Genomic DNA, 17,819 nt, shown 5'->3' with positions numbered 1-17,819 from the left:
TGCCCCAGATTTTGTTCCGAACATTCTGGAAATCACCTGGGCAGCCGTCATCATAGGGTCCAAGCGCGAAGCTTAATCCATATCCTGGCAGTTGAAGCTTTCCATCTTCGAATTGCTGTCGCGTCAACACGAGTTTCCCCGCCTGTACTGCACGCTCGTAGTCATCGGTATTGAGAGAGTGTGTGGGTTGTCAACACGCCGCCGCCATGTTCCGCGCCACATCCCGCCTGCTCGCTTGCCGCGTCACCTTCTTCACCCGAACCCCATGCGGCCTATGCGACACGGCTAAAGCTGTCGTGCAGAACGTCAAGGCGAAGAGGCCTTTTGATTACGACGAGATCAATGTCATGGATGCAGGGCAAGAAAAGTGGAAGGGCGCGTACGAGTTTGATACTCCGGTGGTAAGCCGACCGACCCGGACCACGAGTCTATATATACGTGTAATGTAAAGAGTACCTGAATGTTCAACCAGATCCACATCGACAAAGCCGAAGCTAAGGAGACGACTACGTCGTCGCTAAAGCTTATGCATCGTTTCAAGGAAGAGGACGTGATTAAGGTCATGGATCAAGCTGAGCTATCCTGAAGCCTCATCACATCTACCTAAGCCAGACTTCTTCTCCATCTGGACCCGCTCCCTACATTCTCCGCCATGTTACGTCGAAGGCGGGTGGTGGAAAAGAGCTTTTACTCGCTTAGTCGCTTGACCAAGCAGACCTACTTTCGGTCTACCATGCCCATCTGGTAGGCCTTTTGTATCGCTCTTCTCCTCCACCATCGTCGTCGTGGATGGCTCTACCTCCGCCTCTGTTGGCTCCTCTTCCTTCTTCTTCAACATCTGCCACTCGTCCCCCCTCTCCTCCACAACCACACTCTTAACCCTCCTCCCCCTCCCGCCATACCCCTTCTGATTCGACACAACCAACACCCCCGTCCCCTCATCCCTCCACGCACAACTGTAATGCGTATGTCCAAACGCCCACACCTTCACCACCGGCGACGTCCAACACACCTCTTTTGACAAATCAGACACGAACCCCGAATTCATCGAACTAGCCGCGTGCCGCGGATCCGTTGCGCGGGCATCAACAGTCGGACAGTGGTGTGTCGCGATGATCACCCTGCGGTGCGGTTCATTGGCTTGAATATGTTGGACTTGCGCGTTAAGCCACTCCAAATCCCGCGCATGCTCCTCGCAACTTCTTTCCGGAGACCAACCCTGTATACCGCGCTCTTCATTGTAATCAGTCATTCTGGATTCCACCTCAGCGGCCTGCTCGGGTTGGATGTTGCTCCAGAGTGTGCAGCCCAGTATCGTCACTTTCTCATTGAGATCATACCGATCGCGGCACAGCAGACGAAAACGACCGCCGTATTCCCGCCTCGCCAAATCCTCAAATTCCCGCATTCGTTCGACGGCATGCTCAAGAGTCGTGTGGTACGCTTCGTGGTTGCCGAGGACGTAGAAGATACGACACCCGCGGTTCTTGTCAAGGAGATCGCACAAGAAGACAAAGAGGTTTTCGTGGATGACTAGGCCTATGTCTCCTAATAGGAAGAGTGCGCTGCCGGTGACTTGGAGGTTGATGTTTAAGTACTGTGGGCTGTTCATGGGGGTTTCAAGGTGGAGGTCGGAGACGATTTGGAGTTGGGGCGCGAAGAAAGTCATCTTGGAGTTTTGTGTGTTGTGTGTGGCGTGGACAGTTGTTCGAGCGGAATATCTTGATGAGTCGAGAGATGCGCTAGTAATGGGCTTGTAGCATCCAAGGTTGGTAGTGGGGGCTTTGGGTGACCAATCGACGGTTAGGCGATATAAGACTTGAAAGCCAGGCACGACCACGGAAGAGACCCTCTCCTCACGTGCATCAGGCATCACAGTCCCGGTCCAAATCCTCATCCGCTCCACCGGCCACTCTTTCCCATCCACCCCATCTCTTCGACCTGCACAATGCGCTCAGTCTGGACACGATACTGTTGTCGGTCCCAGAGCCCCTCGGGGGTCAGTCTGCGAGAGAGTAGGGCGATGGCTTCGCGGCGGATGGCGGGGTGACGGCAGCGGAGGGCTGTGAAGTATCAAGCGGGGACTAAGGATGTGTCGCATGTGAGGTTTGCGGCGGCGCTTAGACGGGGAACTCATGGGCGTGAGGGAGTTGCGGCGGTCATGCCGTTGATGAGGCAATAGCATGATGAAGAATCGCTTCGAAGCTGCCGAGATGCGCATCGAATGGTCTTTAACGCGCGGAGTGCACACACGCTGTGCCTGCCCAGGTACTTATGCAGACTGGAGGCTCGTTACGAGATACGCATCACGACTGATCGCCGAATGCGCCCGGTGACCTTTGCCATTGTCACATCAATCGTGAACGTCTGCGCACTGCCTGACACCTAGGTTCATACTAGCGCCTGACTTTGTTGCATAAGGATGCACGTTGTAGACAGTTCCTTCCAAGATTGTATGGGGAGCGTGCAGGCGTATTTCGTACATGCAGCGGACTAGGCTCGGGCGCTCGTTGCGGGGCGGCCAACGGCTGCCGAGATGCGATTCGCGGAGTGCCGTGCCTACGTCGGCTTGTTAGGCGGACTGTACCTGAACGCGCCCCACTTGGCTGTCATGCCGAGTAGATCTTGTTCTCTGTTCTCTTCTTTTTGTTCCACGCTCGAGCCTAAAGGGTGTTCTTGCGAGGGCAACCTTGGTTGTGTACATTGGGGATGGGCATATTCGGCAACGGTGGTTTGACCCACTTGGTACGACATACGAGCGGGACGGAAAGATCCGATGGTTATGGGTGATTGCTACAGACGTCGCGGGCGGCGCAGCACGGCGATGAGAACGGCGAACTGGAGCTTTTACCAGAATAATATCGGAGATTGCATCATCAAGCTTTGAGTGGGTAGTCGTATTTCGCAAAAGATGAAAGGGACTGACGATCTCTCATATATACATAGGTATGTTATGACCGCTCTACTTTTCGTCGCATCAGTCTACCTTCTCTTCATTTATTTCCTTCCTACACTCGTTCCGTCCTGATCAAGGACTTCCACCACATCATGGGTTTCTCTCAACTGGCCCTGCTGGCTTGTCTGACATTTGCAGAAGCAGCAACAACACCAAGATCCCAGTCACTACACCCTGTGCGACGAGCAAACGACAGCCTGCCGGCTATATTCGGTTCAAATGATACTACCATCCTCAAAGGAACAACTACAGCCCCGGGCGTGGTTATCCTTGACTATGGGGCTGATGTCGAAGGCCATCCCACTTTCGAAGTCCTCTCAGCAACTGGCGACACTTCAGGTCTAGAGATCACGTATAGCGAGACTAGAGCGGTACTGGACAGTTTCTACACCGTAAGTCCCACGCCGCAAGTGCTCGAAACGCATACTGATTCACGTTGCAGAGCGATGGTCCAATCGCTTTGGCCGCAGCTATGGACACGTACAGAGTCAATCAGTACAATGTCACTGGGCCCATGACACATACCAATCGACTCATCCAGGGTGGCTTCAGATACCAGAAGCTCAACCTCTCGACAACAGGCGAACTGGTCTTGAAGAACGTTGGTGTGAGGCCTACAATTCCGAACACACCCCTTGATCAACTACCGGGATACTTTGAGACCTCGGATGAGGACCTCAATCAAATCTGGAAGGTTGGAGCGCGGACTGTTCAATTAAACGACATTCCTGCGCACTCCATTTCGGCGTTCTGGCAGGTCTCCTCCGAAGGTTCTCTGGTAGAGAGCCAAGCACCTCAAGTTCTGTCAGGCGGCGCCGCTGCTGGGTTGATGAGCTATGAGCTTGCATTCGAGGTCAAGCCCATTGCCAAAGGATTTGGGTTCTCCGTACTGGCTGACACTCTCAACTCCGGAATCTACATCTTCTGCAATATTGCCAACGGATCGATCTCAGCACACTTCGGATCCATTGAAGATTCTTCTCCACTTGCATTCGCAAGATTGCCAGCAAACATAACATTTGGTAGCTGGCACAAAGTGGAAGCCACTGTGGATACGACTGGCATCGCGGTATCTTTCAACAAGGTGCCCGTTCTTCAATTTTCGCAGACTTCTGCATTTTTCGGATCTTTTGGATTGGGCGCGTCATTCGGCCACACTGCCGTTTTTCGCAACCTGTCGGCTACGACTCTGACAGGTGAATCGATTTATTCAGCCTCTTTGACGGACGAGGCGTTCTTGCCGGACTTTCTGATGGGCACAAACCCGCACGACACAACGGTTGACGGCTCGAAACGCGACCGCATTGCGTATGCAGGCGATCTGGACATTGCACTCGTGTCCTCGCTGTCGAGCACCAACGGCATCAATTACATCAAAGGCACGCTCGATCTTCTCGGTTCCTTCCAACTGACCCCAGGATTCTTCGCACCCACGGCAAAGATCCAACAAGAGCCACTTTCCACCCCGGTCGATGCCAACGTTACCGGTCTAATCGGCTACTCTTTCAACCTCCTCACCGCAGCCGCAAACTTCTACATGCGCACCGGCGACGTCGAAATGCCAAAGAAGTGGGCACCCAAAGCTGTACGCATGTTGGACTGGGCACACTCTCAAGTCCTGCCCGAAAGTGGGTTGTTGAACATCACTAACCCTGCCTTGGGCGGCGATTGGAATTACTACGATCCGACGCAGGCGGGTGTTGTTACCAAGTTCAACATGGTCTACGCATACGCACTCCAGGAGTGCATCAAACTCCTTGCAGACGGTGGCGTCGACACCAAGCCATACACTACCCGCCTTGATGCTCTGCGCACCGCGATAGACCAGAATCTCTGGTCGAACGAACTCAACGCCTACTACCTCTCCCAGTCCATCAACAACAGCTTCGCACAGGACTCGAATGCCCTGGCCATTCTCGCCGGCGTGACTAGGTTCAACCACACTTCATCCCGCGTTCTGAGCACCCTCCGTCAGCTTTCAACGCCAAAAGGCCCTCTTGCTTTCTCGAACGGAACGATCGCAGCTGGGTTCTCGGCGTTCATCAGTCCCTACGCAAGCGCCTATCACCTTCGAGCCGCATTCGAAGCCGACGACAGCGAGACGACCATGGATCTGCTTAAAAGCCTCTGGGCGCCAATGGCCGACCCGCAGGGAGCCAACTACACCGGATGCTTCTGGGAGACCTTGGACGCAGCCGGTGCGCCTGCACTGGGGAGGGGAACTAGCCTCTGCCACGGTTGGGCCGCAGGTCCCACTGGGGAGCTCAGCGATCATGTCTTGGGAGTCAAGCCCGTAGCTCCAGGGTACGCCGAATGGCGAGTCGCTCCTGTTACGCTCGGCTTGGAGTGGGCTAGGGGAAGAGTCCCCGTGCCCGGGGGTGAGATCTCCGTCGCTTGGAATGCTACGGGGGGTGTTTTAACTAGGTTGGAAGTGGTGAGTCCCAATTGTACTTCGGGTACGGTTGTCCTACCTCTGTCGTCGCAGGACGGATATGTTGGAGGTGCTTTTAAGGTGAATGGGGAGGTCGTGGCGAGGAACGCGACGTTCAAAGTAACAGGGGGAAAGCCTTTTGTCTTTACATACGATGTCTAGCCTCCGCAGTGTGGTTCAGTCCTTGTCATAGAGCTCTGAGCATTGGCTGTATGCGAAAGCTGTACAAAATTGTAGATGTAATCAAAATTCTGATCCAACCTGGACTTCACTAGTAATTCTGTGAAGCAAGCCCATGACAGCGTGATTTGTCCAGCCGAAAGAAAGGCTAACGGTTAGTCTGTCATCTGTATCAGTGTCGCATTTGTGGCCGGTGCTTGTACGTCGATTCGTGTGAGTAGGGTCGTCTTTGAGTTCAGGTATGAGGAAGCTTGCCTGCTTACTTGAGACAATGAAGTTGTTACTGGTCGCACTTTACGCGACCTTTTCTGGTGTCTGTTGGTAAGCTTTGACAATGCCATCGCGGAGTGCGATGAGGATAAGTGATGCGACAGCCATACCGCGTCGATGTTGATGACACGAGATGGATGGCTCCACAAAATCCGGCAGGGCGTCGTATCCGCCGCAACTCGAACGCCCTTGACTCATCTCACCAGGAAAGATGTCGCCGCCAACACGCTCAAAAGCCGATTTATATGCTGCAATGCATCGTCCACATCTCTCTAACATACGTTCTCCTTAAGATCGTGACGTGTAAAAGCAGGAAAGGTGTATTGCCGTTCCCCATCAACCCGCATCCCCTAGCGCGTCCCATTGTGGGGTAAACCTCTCCACGCGGCAGTACCCCTCTCGTACCTACAAAAGCCATGACGATACCGCACGCCCTCCGAAGAGCCACAACATTAAACATCCACCAAGCAAAACCCCACGCAGTCTTCACAAGCCGTCTTTCTTTCTTCCCAGGAAACAAGCAATTCGCATCTTATCCCCGCAACATGAACACCCTGCAAGAAGCGAGCCGGGTATACAAGGCGTTCCAGAAAGGAGGGCCGACTTTCGGAGGATGGCAGGTAAACAACACACAACATGAGGTTGACTCGATGTCAAGGCTGATGCTGTGACAGATGCTTCCAGGCACGAATCACGCGCGGGCAATTGCTCGTTCAGGCGTTGATTGGATATGCGTCGACACGGAGCACGGCAACATCAACGACAGCCAAATGCACGAAGCCGTAACCGCCATCGCCCACGCGGGCGTAAGCCCTCTCGTCCGCATCGCCGCCAACGAACCCTGGATGGTAAAACGTAAGTTACCCTTTGCCGCCTTCTCCTCCATCCCAAAGTCTTCAAGTGGCATCTAACACCACCCCAGGCGCCCTCGACAGCGGCGCCCACGGCGTCATAGTCCCGCTCATCTACACCGTCGACGACGCCAAAAAACTTGTCTCTTCCGCCAAATTCCCGCCAGAAGGAACGCGCGGCTTCGGCTCACCGCTACCAACACAGTGTTTCTCAAACGAACCACTAACGTACTACTTGCGCCACGCAAACGCCTCGCTCCTCACCATTGTGCAGATAGAAACAGCTTCGGCGCTGGCCTGCTGCCGTGAAATCGCCGCCTTGCCCGGTGTCGATTGTTTGCTGATCGGGCCCTTTGATCTTGGTAACAACATTGGTCATCCTATTTTGACTCCACAGATGGATAAGGAGTTGGAGGACGCGATTGAGACGATCAAGGAGGCGGCGCATGCGGAGGGGAAGAAGGTGGCTATGTATTGCAACTCGGGCGAGGATGCGAGGGGATATGTGGAGAGGGGGTTTGATATGGTTAGCGTGTTGACGGATCAGATGGGGATTACGGGGGCGTTTGAGCGGAGTTTGGGGGTTGCGAGTGGGAAGGTTGAGGGGAGTGGGGTCAAGGGGGTGAAGGGGTATGATGGCAGGTAGAGGAGGAAGTGATATGATAAGACGATCTTCTCGTAGTTGGCTGTCTACATGAGATGCATCTAACTATGTATCAAAAGGTCGGTGAATACACGGGTGATATTACAGTAGATGCCGGGACGCATGTACCAGATCTTCTTCGAGGCGTACGGAGATCGTAATATACAACCGCCGGGCATGGGTTATCATGAAGCTGACGTACCACTCACACACTCGGCTGAGTTTCATTCGAACGGCTCGCTCCATGTCTAACGATCTGTCGCGTTGTTCTGATAGGAGACGGTGTGATGTGGTATCGAAGCGCTCCATCCACGTAGAACTTTGACGGTATCTGCTGGCGGAGGACATTAATTTCCCAGTCGTTATACCATTGCTCTTCAGTCCAGTCCCTGCGTTCGAAAGAGAACACATCCTGATCCCACGGCTCATGCACCTCTCCTTCGTATTTGACGATTGATGTGCCTGCCACGATGTCTCGAATCGTTTCCGCGAAATTGCTAGGAAGAGACCAGAAGTCCTCGTAATACCGGAGGAGAGGCCGGGGATGAAGGTCGGTTCCATTTAGCCTGCACTGCTCAAGACGCGCCTCCTGTGTGGCTGCAGCATATAGCAACAGTCTCCACATCTCCGATGTTTCTTGTGTCGATCCGTCAATGACCAGGGTAAAAGAGCGAGGGGGCATCCCGCGCGAAGACAGACTCAACGCTTCCTCGATCCAAGGTATAAGTAGTCTGAAGCAATCCTCAACGAATAGCCACTGAAACATTGGCTCGCGGGCAACGGGGCATTGGAATTCTTCTGGAAAGACATTGGCAACCAGGCTGATGCGCCGTTCTACGCGGAGTTCTGGATTCTCGCGACAGAATGGTATCAAGCCCTCAGCATGGCATTCAGATCGAGACACTGCTTTAAAGTCTTCGTTGAGCACTATCGTGCGCATGTTGTGCCTTCTCTCTGGTGACATTCGTCTCACTGTAAAAGTTAGCGAGTGTTCGCAGTGTGCGTTCAAGCCGCGTCATTTGCGACTCACAGAAATCTATCGCAATAGATGCGGCAGAAAAGAACCATCGCTCCTTAGCTGCTTTTATGTGCGTATTCAGATCCGGAAAGTAGAAGGTGCCTTCGTCGTTGATTGGAAGCTGAGTGTCCGTGTCGCCCGGGACGCAGAGAAGAGCCTCCAGCTTAGCCAATTCAGCATCGTCTGGAAGGGACCAAGGCTCGGGGTTCCAGGAATACACATCATACAGCGCACCTTCTACGAAGATGTTGCTTTGTGTATAGTTTGCTGCCCAGTCGATAGGGCATTGTCCCACGCCAAATAGACCACGGGTAAGTCTAACAAAGTCTGCGCGGTTGCGATCCTTTGCGCATACCAAAGCATACTGCAGTGCGTGTGCGAATGCGCTTTCAGAGAGTTCATGATCCTCCTCGTCCCCAGAGAAGCCCTCGGTCGCTTCCAGTTTGTCGACTTGTTCAACCACTGATTGCCGCAACGGTATATCGAACCATCTCTTGACCGTAGGGAAGCGAGTATACAGTTCGTGTAAGTCGTCAGGCTGTAGCAGCTCAAACACCTTGATTAACATTCGTCGCTTCTGTCGTTCAACGAGTCTCAACACTACAGGTATAAAGCGTTAGTGACGATAGGGTACGGTTAGATGCTAGTGGGCAACTTGCTACACTTGAAACGACCTGCACGTGAGCGTACGCCCATATATGAAAGGCCTTCATCATATGAATGATGTGTCTTGAATTGGAGTTTTCGGAAGACAATGTGCTTAAGCTCTTCGTGTGCAATTCGGCAAGTGATCAGCAGACCCAGATGGACCGTTTGTCTTGGCTCGACCGTGTAGAGCATCTTGCCAGTCTCGCTATCGTAATGATAGCCGTCTTGGCCGAAAGAATAGTAAGCGTAGATAGCATCTCGAACTTCTCGAGGCAGGCGAAAGAGAGGTGATTGTAGTTGTGCGGAGTAGTAGTTTGTCCGTGGCGCAGTCATAAACGGAAACCCGTTCCAGTGGGCAAATTTCTTAGACGCCATAAAGGGAAACAATATGAAAGACAGGAGGGAGATATCGGGTGTATATATATGGTGACTGTAGAGCAATCTCCTTTGAAAAAAGGCGGTGCGTGACTGCGATGAAGGACCATGGTTCGCGCAAGCAACAGACTACCGCGGATTGGCTAAGCGAGAGCCGCCCGCCCGTACTCCTCGCGGTGACTCTGACGGTGACTCTGACGGTGACTCACCAGCGCTACTCAACGAACCATCCACGGCATGGTATTTACAGTCTTATGCGTTCATCTTATGCAAACCATATCACGACGTGCAACAAAGCATAGCGTTTGGCAGAGGGAGCTCTTTCTTTATTGCCGCAGTGCGGCTGCGCTAACTCCGCCACCCTTATCTCCGATGACGCGCGCTCTCACGCGCGACACCACCTCATCGTCGCTCACCACCGTCGCTCACCATCGTCGCCCGCTTGGCTAGCACCCGCCGTCCGAGCTGGAAGATCTCTCACTGTCAGCCTGATCCTTCCGCCATCCCCCACCGCATCCTTGACTCTCCACCATCGACTGCTCCACACTCGAGCCCAGACGCCGCTCAACATCAGCTGACTTACCTCACGATCACCTCGCGATAGACCTTCACCCTCACCCTCACCAGCCGTCCCGCGCCGGCGCCCAGATGACACCCAGTGCCCGTTGGCACCCCGCATCGATCGATCTCAAGGCTCCGGTAGCCCGCGTGCGTCGACCGCCGCGCCGATGAGAGCATTGCGCAAGCGCTGCGCTGCGCTGCGACTTTCGCATACGACTGGTTGTTATGGGAATAATCGTGTGTTGCATTGGCTCTGCTCATGCTCTCAAAAGAGTGGAACAGGTTCGTAGCCCTCGCCGACGGACAGGCTGCAACTTGAGGACCGCCCTGCGCACGTTAGCAGCAAGGCGCCTACCCAACACGGTTGAGTAGAACTTAGCTTCGACCTGTTTACACAAAAGAGTGCACCTACTGGAGGAGGATGAACTACATGCTCGCTCCGTACGACGTGCGGGTGCTGATGCCGACGGACGCATAGGCTGCTTTGTGCTGTTAGTCTAACTCATTTCTAATGTAGTTGGCGAGTAGCCAAGTCGGCAAGGACGACTCCAGCAGTACAAACGACGCAAACAATATCTAAAACCTCGTATTGAATAAAGGCGAAGGGATTGCACCTCGAGGTGAGTTGGGAGGACTGTTGTATCACAGTGGGTAGGCATGGAGTGGCGAACGCACCTTGAAGGACGGCGCCGAGGATGCAACATCGGATGGACGCTAGACGATAGAACGTATGAATATTTCTATCGTGGATGAAGCGTATATGGCGTGTGTGACGTGTATTAGGCTGGTAAAAGACGAATCTGCTACGGGAGTACGTCTACGCTAGGAGGCCTCGCCGCAAATCATCATCACACTCGACATCTCAGTCCTAACCCCAACCTGGCCGTCATATCCACTAGCAACATGAAGAAAGCATGCGTCGCCCAACTTGCGACACCTCTTCTAACCACCACACGTCCACCTTATATCGATCACGATGACTACCATCACCGCGATGCGCCCACTCATACCTTGCCTTCGCAGACAGACTACAAGCCGTGATAAGATCCAAATCCTCTAGCATCTCCGAACCGGACCTTTGGCTTGACAGTCCTTCGAGACACGTGAAAGCGGTGAAACAGCCCTCGACTGAAGCAACACTGGGACCAATCCATCATCCCTCATCTGACCGGATGCCTGTTGAGCTTCTAAACAGCTGTGATATTTTGCCATGACGTCGTGATCATAGGTTTGCTGTAAACGTTGTCTGTCTTCCGAAAGACGTCCAAGGAGCTACTGGGATAGACGACGTTTCTGTACCAATCTCTCCTCCACTGCTCCTCGGTCCAGTTCATGCGTTCATGAAAGAAGACGTCAGAATCCCAGATATCACCCAAATCCCCATCGTCTAACCTAAAACAGGATGTGCCTTCCGTAATGCTCCGTATCGTCATGGAGAAATTGTCCGGGATGTCCCAGACGGTGTAATATCGTGGTGAATGTGACCCGGGCGGTATTGGATGTCCATTTCGTCGATACAACTCGCGGATCGCTTCTTGCAAAGCTGCGGCATGTTTGAAGACTTGCCAGAAATCAGACCCGCCATTGACCACGAGAGTAAAGGATTGAGCAGGCATCCCAAGCTTCGATAACTCCAAAGCTGCTTCGATCCACGGTATTATCTCCAGGAAACATCCTTGCATGTCCCAGATCCAGCCCAAATCTTCCCTGAATTCTTTCTTGGCAGAAAACCTGATGCGTCTTTGTATATGAAGCTTGGGGTTCTCTCGGCAGAAGGGTATGAGTCCGCGCGCATGGTGCTCAGGACGTGAGGCAGCATCCTTAATCTCGTTAAGTATGATTGTACGCAGGTTATCTCTCCGTTCTCGTGGCAGCTTCTGCACTAAATTTTGTTAGTGTCATGTTGTACCAGGCTGAAGGATGATAAAGTTTGAATGAGCATGTGAAGAGTTCGAAACTGTACTCACAGAAGTCGATGGCGATGGAGGCTGCAGAGAAATACCAAAGTCGGTAAAGATTCGAATACTCAAGATGATCCGCTACATCCGAAAAGTAGAACGTTCCATCATCAGTCATTGCCAGCCGAGTATCTGTATCCCCTGGCATGCAGATGAGCGCTTCCAGTTTGGAGAGCTCGTCGTCGCTTGGTAGACTCCACGAGCTAGGATGCCAGGAAAATATGTCGTACAAGGCGCCTTCGACAAAGAGGTTGTTGCTATATGCTGTGACGTATTCGACGACGAGTGGGCAGCGGCCTACGCCAAATACAGTGCAAGCAAGTTTTGCGAACCTGGACGGGTTACGGTTCTTTGCCAGGATGAGAATGTGTTGAAGAGCGTCACTGAATGAAAGTGAAGCGAGACGCTCGCTAGTTCCCTCTGTCTTGTTGAATTGATCTTCCCGGGCCGCCACTGTCGAGGTGAGTATGCGAAGTTAGCGTACCTTCCACATGCTACTTGCACGTCTACCGCTTACCTGACTGCATCAAGCATCGCTTGAACCATCCTTGAACCGATGGGAATCGATCATGCAGATCAAGCCAGTCTTCATCCTGCAGCAGCTCGGCAACTTTGATCAACATCCGTCGCTTTTGACGGTCCACATATCTCAGTACTGTAACAGTTCGTGTTAGTGTAAAGACAACACTATAGGCTCAAAGTACCACCTACAGCATTGAAACCGCCCAGCCCTCGAAGCAAGCCCTAGAAAAGCCTGTCCATCATCCTGCGAAAGATGAGGACTAAACTGCAACTTGCGGAAAGTACAGTTCTTGAGTTCTTCAGCAGCTATACGGCACGTAATCATGAGACCAAGGCGAACAATGCGCTTAGGCTCTGATGATGGTGGTTGCTCGAGCATTTTCCCGGTCTCACTGTCGTAATGGTAGCCTTGGTCATTTTCTCCTAGAAGGTAGTATCCATATATGATATCCCGAATCTCGCGGGACAGTCGGAAGAATGGTGATTGTGTCTGACCAGAGTAGTATTTTGTTCTCGGGGCGGTCATAAACGGGAAACTGTTCCAGTGGGCGAACTTTCTGGTCGCCATGATTGCCCCGATGTAGAGATGGGGCAAGGAGACTTTATATCGTCCTGCATGGCGGAAGCCGCAGGGTATGACTGTACTCGTAGATGGGAACACAGACCGTGGGTCGCCGCCTTGAAGGCCTCTGGTTCCCAACAAACAAGCGATCGTTGATTGGCTTACGCTGGTCCGTGCTGCCTGGCGTGACTCAGCCAATACGTCACTGTTCGGGCTGCTCTCATTGACGAGCCATGTAGGCACATTCTCCTTCAGGCTACGGCGTCACACACAAATCAGTTCACGTTGTTCCATGGTAGTGGTAATTGCCAGATGGAGCGCCGACTGCGATTGATGAAGTGCCACTGCGCTAGCTCCGCCCCGCTCCGCCCTCGGCCCGGAGTACGCGTCCAACATGTCGCGCTCCGCGAAACCGACTCCACGTCCACGTCTCCCACCATCTCCCCAGCAGACCCAACATCCTCCCCACACCCGCGCAGCGCCTGTCGCATGGTTCGAAAGACGTCTGAACGTCTGGCAAGACCCGGCGTCGATCCGTCTCGCATCCGCAGCTCTTCGTCTCCACCAACTATCCAACACCCGGCGACGCGTCTGGCGCGGGATGTGTCCATCTTGCCACGACCACTCCACCTCCACCCACTGCCCCATGCCACGCGCAATGACGCTCAACGCCTGGTGGCGTAGGCTGCCGCGCCCTCGCTCTCACTGTTCACCTTCACCGACCGCCTCATGCCCGCGCTGAGACGACTGCCGAACACGCAGCGACGTCCCGCATTCGACCATCTCACATCGTCGGCTCTGTTGCCTCCCTCCCACTGGCCATAAACCACACTCTTGACTCCATGTCACTGCTCTTCGCCTGCGTCCTTCGCCCTTCGTCCGCGCCGAAGCGGCCCGCGCCAGGCAGCGATGCCTTGTCCCCAACGCTCTCTTTCTCTCGATCACGACGTCGACGTCGGTATTGCGCATGCGATGCGGCTCATGCGGAGAGCCGATCGCTCGGTAGCTCACGGGCTTCGCGTGCTGTTACAATTGGCTCTGCTCACACTCTCGAAAGAGCGGAACAGGTTCGTAGCCCTCGCCGCGCACAGGCTGCAACTCGGAGGACCGCCCGGCTCGACCTACGTTGGTTAGCGCGAGCCCACCCACCATTGGTGGGTGGAGGGTTGACAGTGTATTATACTTGCGATTTCTCTCATTCGTGAGAGTATCTTTTCGTCAAGGTCGTCGATGTTGCGGAAGTCGTGAGTGGCTCGTTCTGGGAGCTGCGTGTCAGCTTCGTTCTTCATCACCAGGCTCCTTGTTGGCACTGACTCGCTCTGCGTCATCGCAGTACCATGGGATGAAGTGGATGGCAACCAAGAGAAGGAATCGCACACAGGTGTGAGTCAAAGAGGAGGAAATATAAAAGGCTGCGTGCTGTTAGTCGACATGCCGTCATGGTGGAACGAAGGCGCATACCGACTGCCGCGGGTGCTGCTTCTTGAGTACACCACACACGCACAACTATTCGTTAGCGACACCATCCAAATTCTCCAGCCCGTAGCGCTCACCCATGGCCTTCAACACGCTCGCCATCGACCCAGCCACCGGGCTCAGCTTCTGCGGCGCATCACCACCGTCCAACATCTGCGCGTGTGTCAGGAAGGTTCACCTCTTGCCATCACCAGACCTACCTCAATGACGCCTCTATCCCCCATAGAGTCTGCCGTGGCGAGGGAGAAGACAGCAAAGCTGGAATCTGCCTATCACCATCCTATTGTCGTCTTTGGGCCTGTCCCTCCTGGAGGTTTCGCTGCTGCACTGTTGCGTTGCACAAGGACCCGGAATGCCACTGTACAGTGTTAGCGCTGATGTCGCCAGCTGATTTTGTTGATCAGATTGTGTTGGGCTCGTACGGGAGTACTCCCTCTTCCTCAAGGAGATCCAAGGTATGTCGCATGTGCTGAGGATGTGGATGTAGTGTATGTAGCTGACATCTGCTCAATATTAGCACAGTCAAGCATCACAGCAACATAGCATCAGTTGTACCTCATAGGCGACAACCCAGCAGCCAAGAACTTCCTGATCGCCGAGAGGGCAGCGGTATCAGATCTAGTTCGTCGACTTCGGCTGCCAGGCTCTCAGCCAACACCTCACGAGCGTGCTATCCTGGACGCCGCGTTCGATGACAAGGCACGACTGCAGTCGTCAAGTCAGCTGTATTCGCTCGTCGTTGTAGAGTTCATGAACTTACCACAAGCGGGTGCCAGCCATCCTGGCCGGATACGAGATCTTCATCTGACTTCGGGGCTGTTAGTTACATCTTCTTGCCAAAGGATTGATCGCGAGTTCAGCACAAGAGACGATGCGACGACCACTAAGCTTAGAGACTATAGCTTCAGGCAGACAGCGTTACGAGATCGCACCTGTTGCCAAAGTCTAAAGCAATAGCACTAAGATATCGTGCGTGCGCCGAGCTTGTAGAAAGGTATCACGGGAGCGGTAGGGATGTGGCTACGTACCGTCGGCATGGACAAGGGGGGCAGAGGGATGTGGCAGAGATAGCTAGGTAGCTATCATGAGCAATGGGTCGTCCAGTTGATCGTTCAGATCGTCCAGTTCGTCTAGTGCCAGTACATTGAATGTAAAGTCTAAGGAAGGAAAGGTTTGATTCTGCTAAGGAAGTATTTCAAGACTACAGTACTCTAACACTATGACAGGCGCCCCGTTCTCGGTCTCAGCCAACGAGAACTACGCCTCAAGTCATATACATTCGAGCGGAAAGAACACCAGGTCTATCCAAACTCAACGCGTATACCAAACCAATGCAATCACCGAGCGCAAGGCCCACCATTCCACACATCAATCGTCTTCACACGCCCATCGACTACCACATACTCCAACAGTCTCCATATCCATCAATATCAGCATGGAAACAAGCCATCGATGATAATCAACGCCGCAATAGCGACCACGTGTCTCCTCACTCGTCGTTCTCCTCCTGGTTCAGCAGATCCATCAAGTGCGTCCTGGTCCACTCCAGCTGGTCGATAGGAAAGTGTGCCAGAGCAAATTTGACCACGAGTGCAGGCGCCTTCACTATGATGTCGCGCCTCATATCCGCTTTGCTCTTGATCGAAGGAACTGTAGCAAAGACCTCGTCGTACAGTGCCTCACGCTCCATCTCCAGCGTAGGACAATAGTGTAGGAGATGAGTGATCGTCTCATACCTGCCCTTGATATGCCGACACCTCCGACAGTACGAGTCGTCCATCTTGGATCCACAGAGCTCGCGTCGATGGTGAAGAAGACCGATGTACTCGGAGCGGAGGGCGAAGAGAAGGGAGTCGTAAGGCCTCTTGAGACCACGGTACCGCTTCAGGCCCTGGCCGTTCCACTTCTGCCGTAGAGCCGGAGGGATGATTCTCTTAGGGTCGTTCTTCACCAAGGCGTCATACTTCCTCTGGCGCCAATGGTTGAAGTGGCTCTTGACGACCCGGTGCGAGAACTTCTTCGATGTGACTTTGAGTCTGAGCTTCAGTCGCTGAGCAGTTGAATCGATGGGTTGATCAGAGTCGTCTTCTGCATCTGGCAGGTCACCCATCGTTCGGCGGAACTCGTCCAAGGCAGCGACACCGTCTTGCGACAGGGGGCCTTCAATGCCGTCGTCCGGGATGGTAGCGCCTTCTTGCTCGTCTTCTTCCTCAATGTAACGCATGGCGGCTTGCCTCCACTCCGCCGCCCGCTGTTCCATTAACTGGCTCGGTGAAAGAAAGTCGCGGACACGACCTCCGCGAAGCTCTTGAACATCGGTATGGTAGACCTTCTGCGCGTATTCTTCGACACGGTTCCTGGCCGAATCGATGGTATCCCATTCCGGTGTGCTCATGATGTTTGCGAGTAAAGTCAGGTTCGATCGAAAGGCGAAAAGGTCCCATGGCTCCTCTCCGAGTTCGGCACGAAGGTACCAACGAGGTGCTCTTGTGAATGAGCCAAGCGCCATGCGCTGGAACTTGTTGCCCATCTTCTGGAATAGTGCTTGTCGACGGGCTCGTACCTTGTTGGGTGTGAAATATGGCATCGAAGGGTTGGCGTCCGCGTATGTCTTCGTATCGTCCGAGTCAGCTGTCGTCCTATCAGAGGGCTTTTGGAGAAACCAAGGGTTGTCAGCATACTGCATCCAAATGACAGAACCAGTCATAATCGAAGCCCGAGCGCCAGCCTTGGAGACCTGTGAAGACTCTACGACACTCAATCCGTACGTAGACTTGACAATCCGACTGAAGTCCTTCGTCAAGCTGGCATACTGTTCCACTACCCAAGCCCATTGAGAATCCCACGTGGCAAATCCACGTGAGTTCACAGCGAAGCGTACACCAAGGATTGTCATGTAGTCGTCCTTGCCGGTGGTTGTGCAATCGAACTCCAGTTTGTCGTCGAAACCCGGAATGTAGTGCGACATCGGTGGAGCGTCGTTCTGAGCTGGGGAGGCGAAATGTATGACTTTAGTCTTGGCAGGGTTGAAGCTTGCACCCGATTCCTTCGCCCATCGTTGGCAAGCTTGGTTCTGGCGAGCAAGTTCCGGCTTGATCTCCTTCATGGAAGTACCAATGACCATGAAGTAAGTGTCGTCAGAGAATGCGAACTTGAAAACGCGCCCCTCATCGCCTGGTACCTCTTCTACTTCCAATAGTCTAGAGGTAAAGAAGGCGAAGAGGATAGGCGAAAGTGGGCTTCCCTGGGGTACGCCTCCGCATCGCATTGGTTCAGATTCGAAACCAGGTATGCGGACGGTTGTCCAGCGACCACAGAGATAAGACGAAACCATGGCGATAATCCATTCCGGAATCTGCATGGAGCGG

At 53.5% G+C, this 17,819-nt stretch overlaps 4 protein-coding genes across 4 annotated transcripts; 3 read left to right on the top strand and 1 right to left on the bottom strand.

The window, feature by feature from the left end:
- Window positions 1–206: 206 nt before the first annotated feature.
- J4E83_009966 (uncharacterized protein) lies at window positions 207–586 on the top strand (the record flags this gene model as incomplete). Its single annotated transcript, XM_049336850.1, has 2 exons — window positions 207–401; window positions 473–586. 2 exons carry the CDS (start codon window positions 207–209, stop codon window positions 584–586), a joined length of 309 nt encoding a protein of 102 aa, XP_049183974.1.
- A 2,462-nt stretch (window positions 587–3,048) lies between these two features.
- On the top strand, window positions 3,049–5,549 carry J4E83_009965 (uncharacterized protein; the record flags this gene model as incomplete). Its single annotated transcript, XM_049336849.1, has 2 exons — window positions 3,049–3,348; window positions 3,399–5,549. The coding sequence occupies 2 exons, from the start codon at window positions 3,049–3,051 to the stop codon at window positions 5,547–5,549; spliced, it is 2,451 nt and encodes an 816-aa protein (XP_049183973.1).
- Window positions 5,550–6,382: 833 nt separating this feature from the next.
- On the top strand, window positions 6,383–7,334 carry J4E83_009964 (uncharacterized protein; the record flags this gene model as incomplete). Its single annotated transcript, XM_049336848.1, has 3 exons — window positions 6,383–6,457; window positions 6,512–6,692; window positions 6,760–7,334. The coding sequence occupies 3 exons, from the start codon at window positions 6,383–6,385 to the stop codon at window positions 7,332–7,334; spliced, it is 831 nt and encodes a 276-aa protein (XP_049183972.1).
- Window positions 7,335–11,784: 4,450 nt separating this feature from the next.
- J4E83_009963 (uncharacterized protein) lies at window positions 11,785–12,981 on the bottom strand (the record flags this gene model as incomplete). Its single annotated transcript, XM_049336847.1, has 4 exons — window positions 11,785–11,815; window positions 12,122–12,344; window positions 12,409–12,546; window positions 12,603–12,981. The coding sequence occupies 4 exons, from the start codon at window positions 12,979–12,981 to the stop codon at window positions 11,785–11,787; spliced, it is 771 nt and encodes a 256-aa protein (XP_049183971.1).
- Between the last annotated feature and the right edge of the window lie 4,838 nt (window positions 12,982–17,819).

The sequence above is a fragment of the Alternaria metachromatica genome (genome assembly GCF_023757995.1).
Source record: "Alternaria metachromatica strain BMP 0045 chromosome Unknown scaffold_39, whole genome shotgun sequence".
In the NCBI taxonomy this organism is placed as follows: Eukaryota; Fungi; Ascomycota; class Dothideomycetes; order Pleosporales; family Pleosporaceae; genus Alternaria; species Alternaria metachromatica.
Note: the sequence above shows the minus strand (reverse complement) of the source record. Positions and strands in the feature narration are given on the sequence as shown.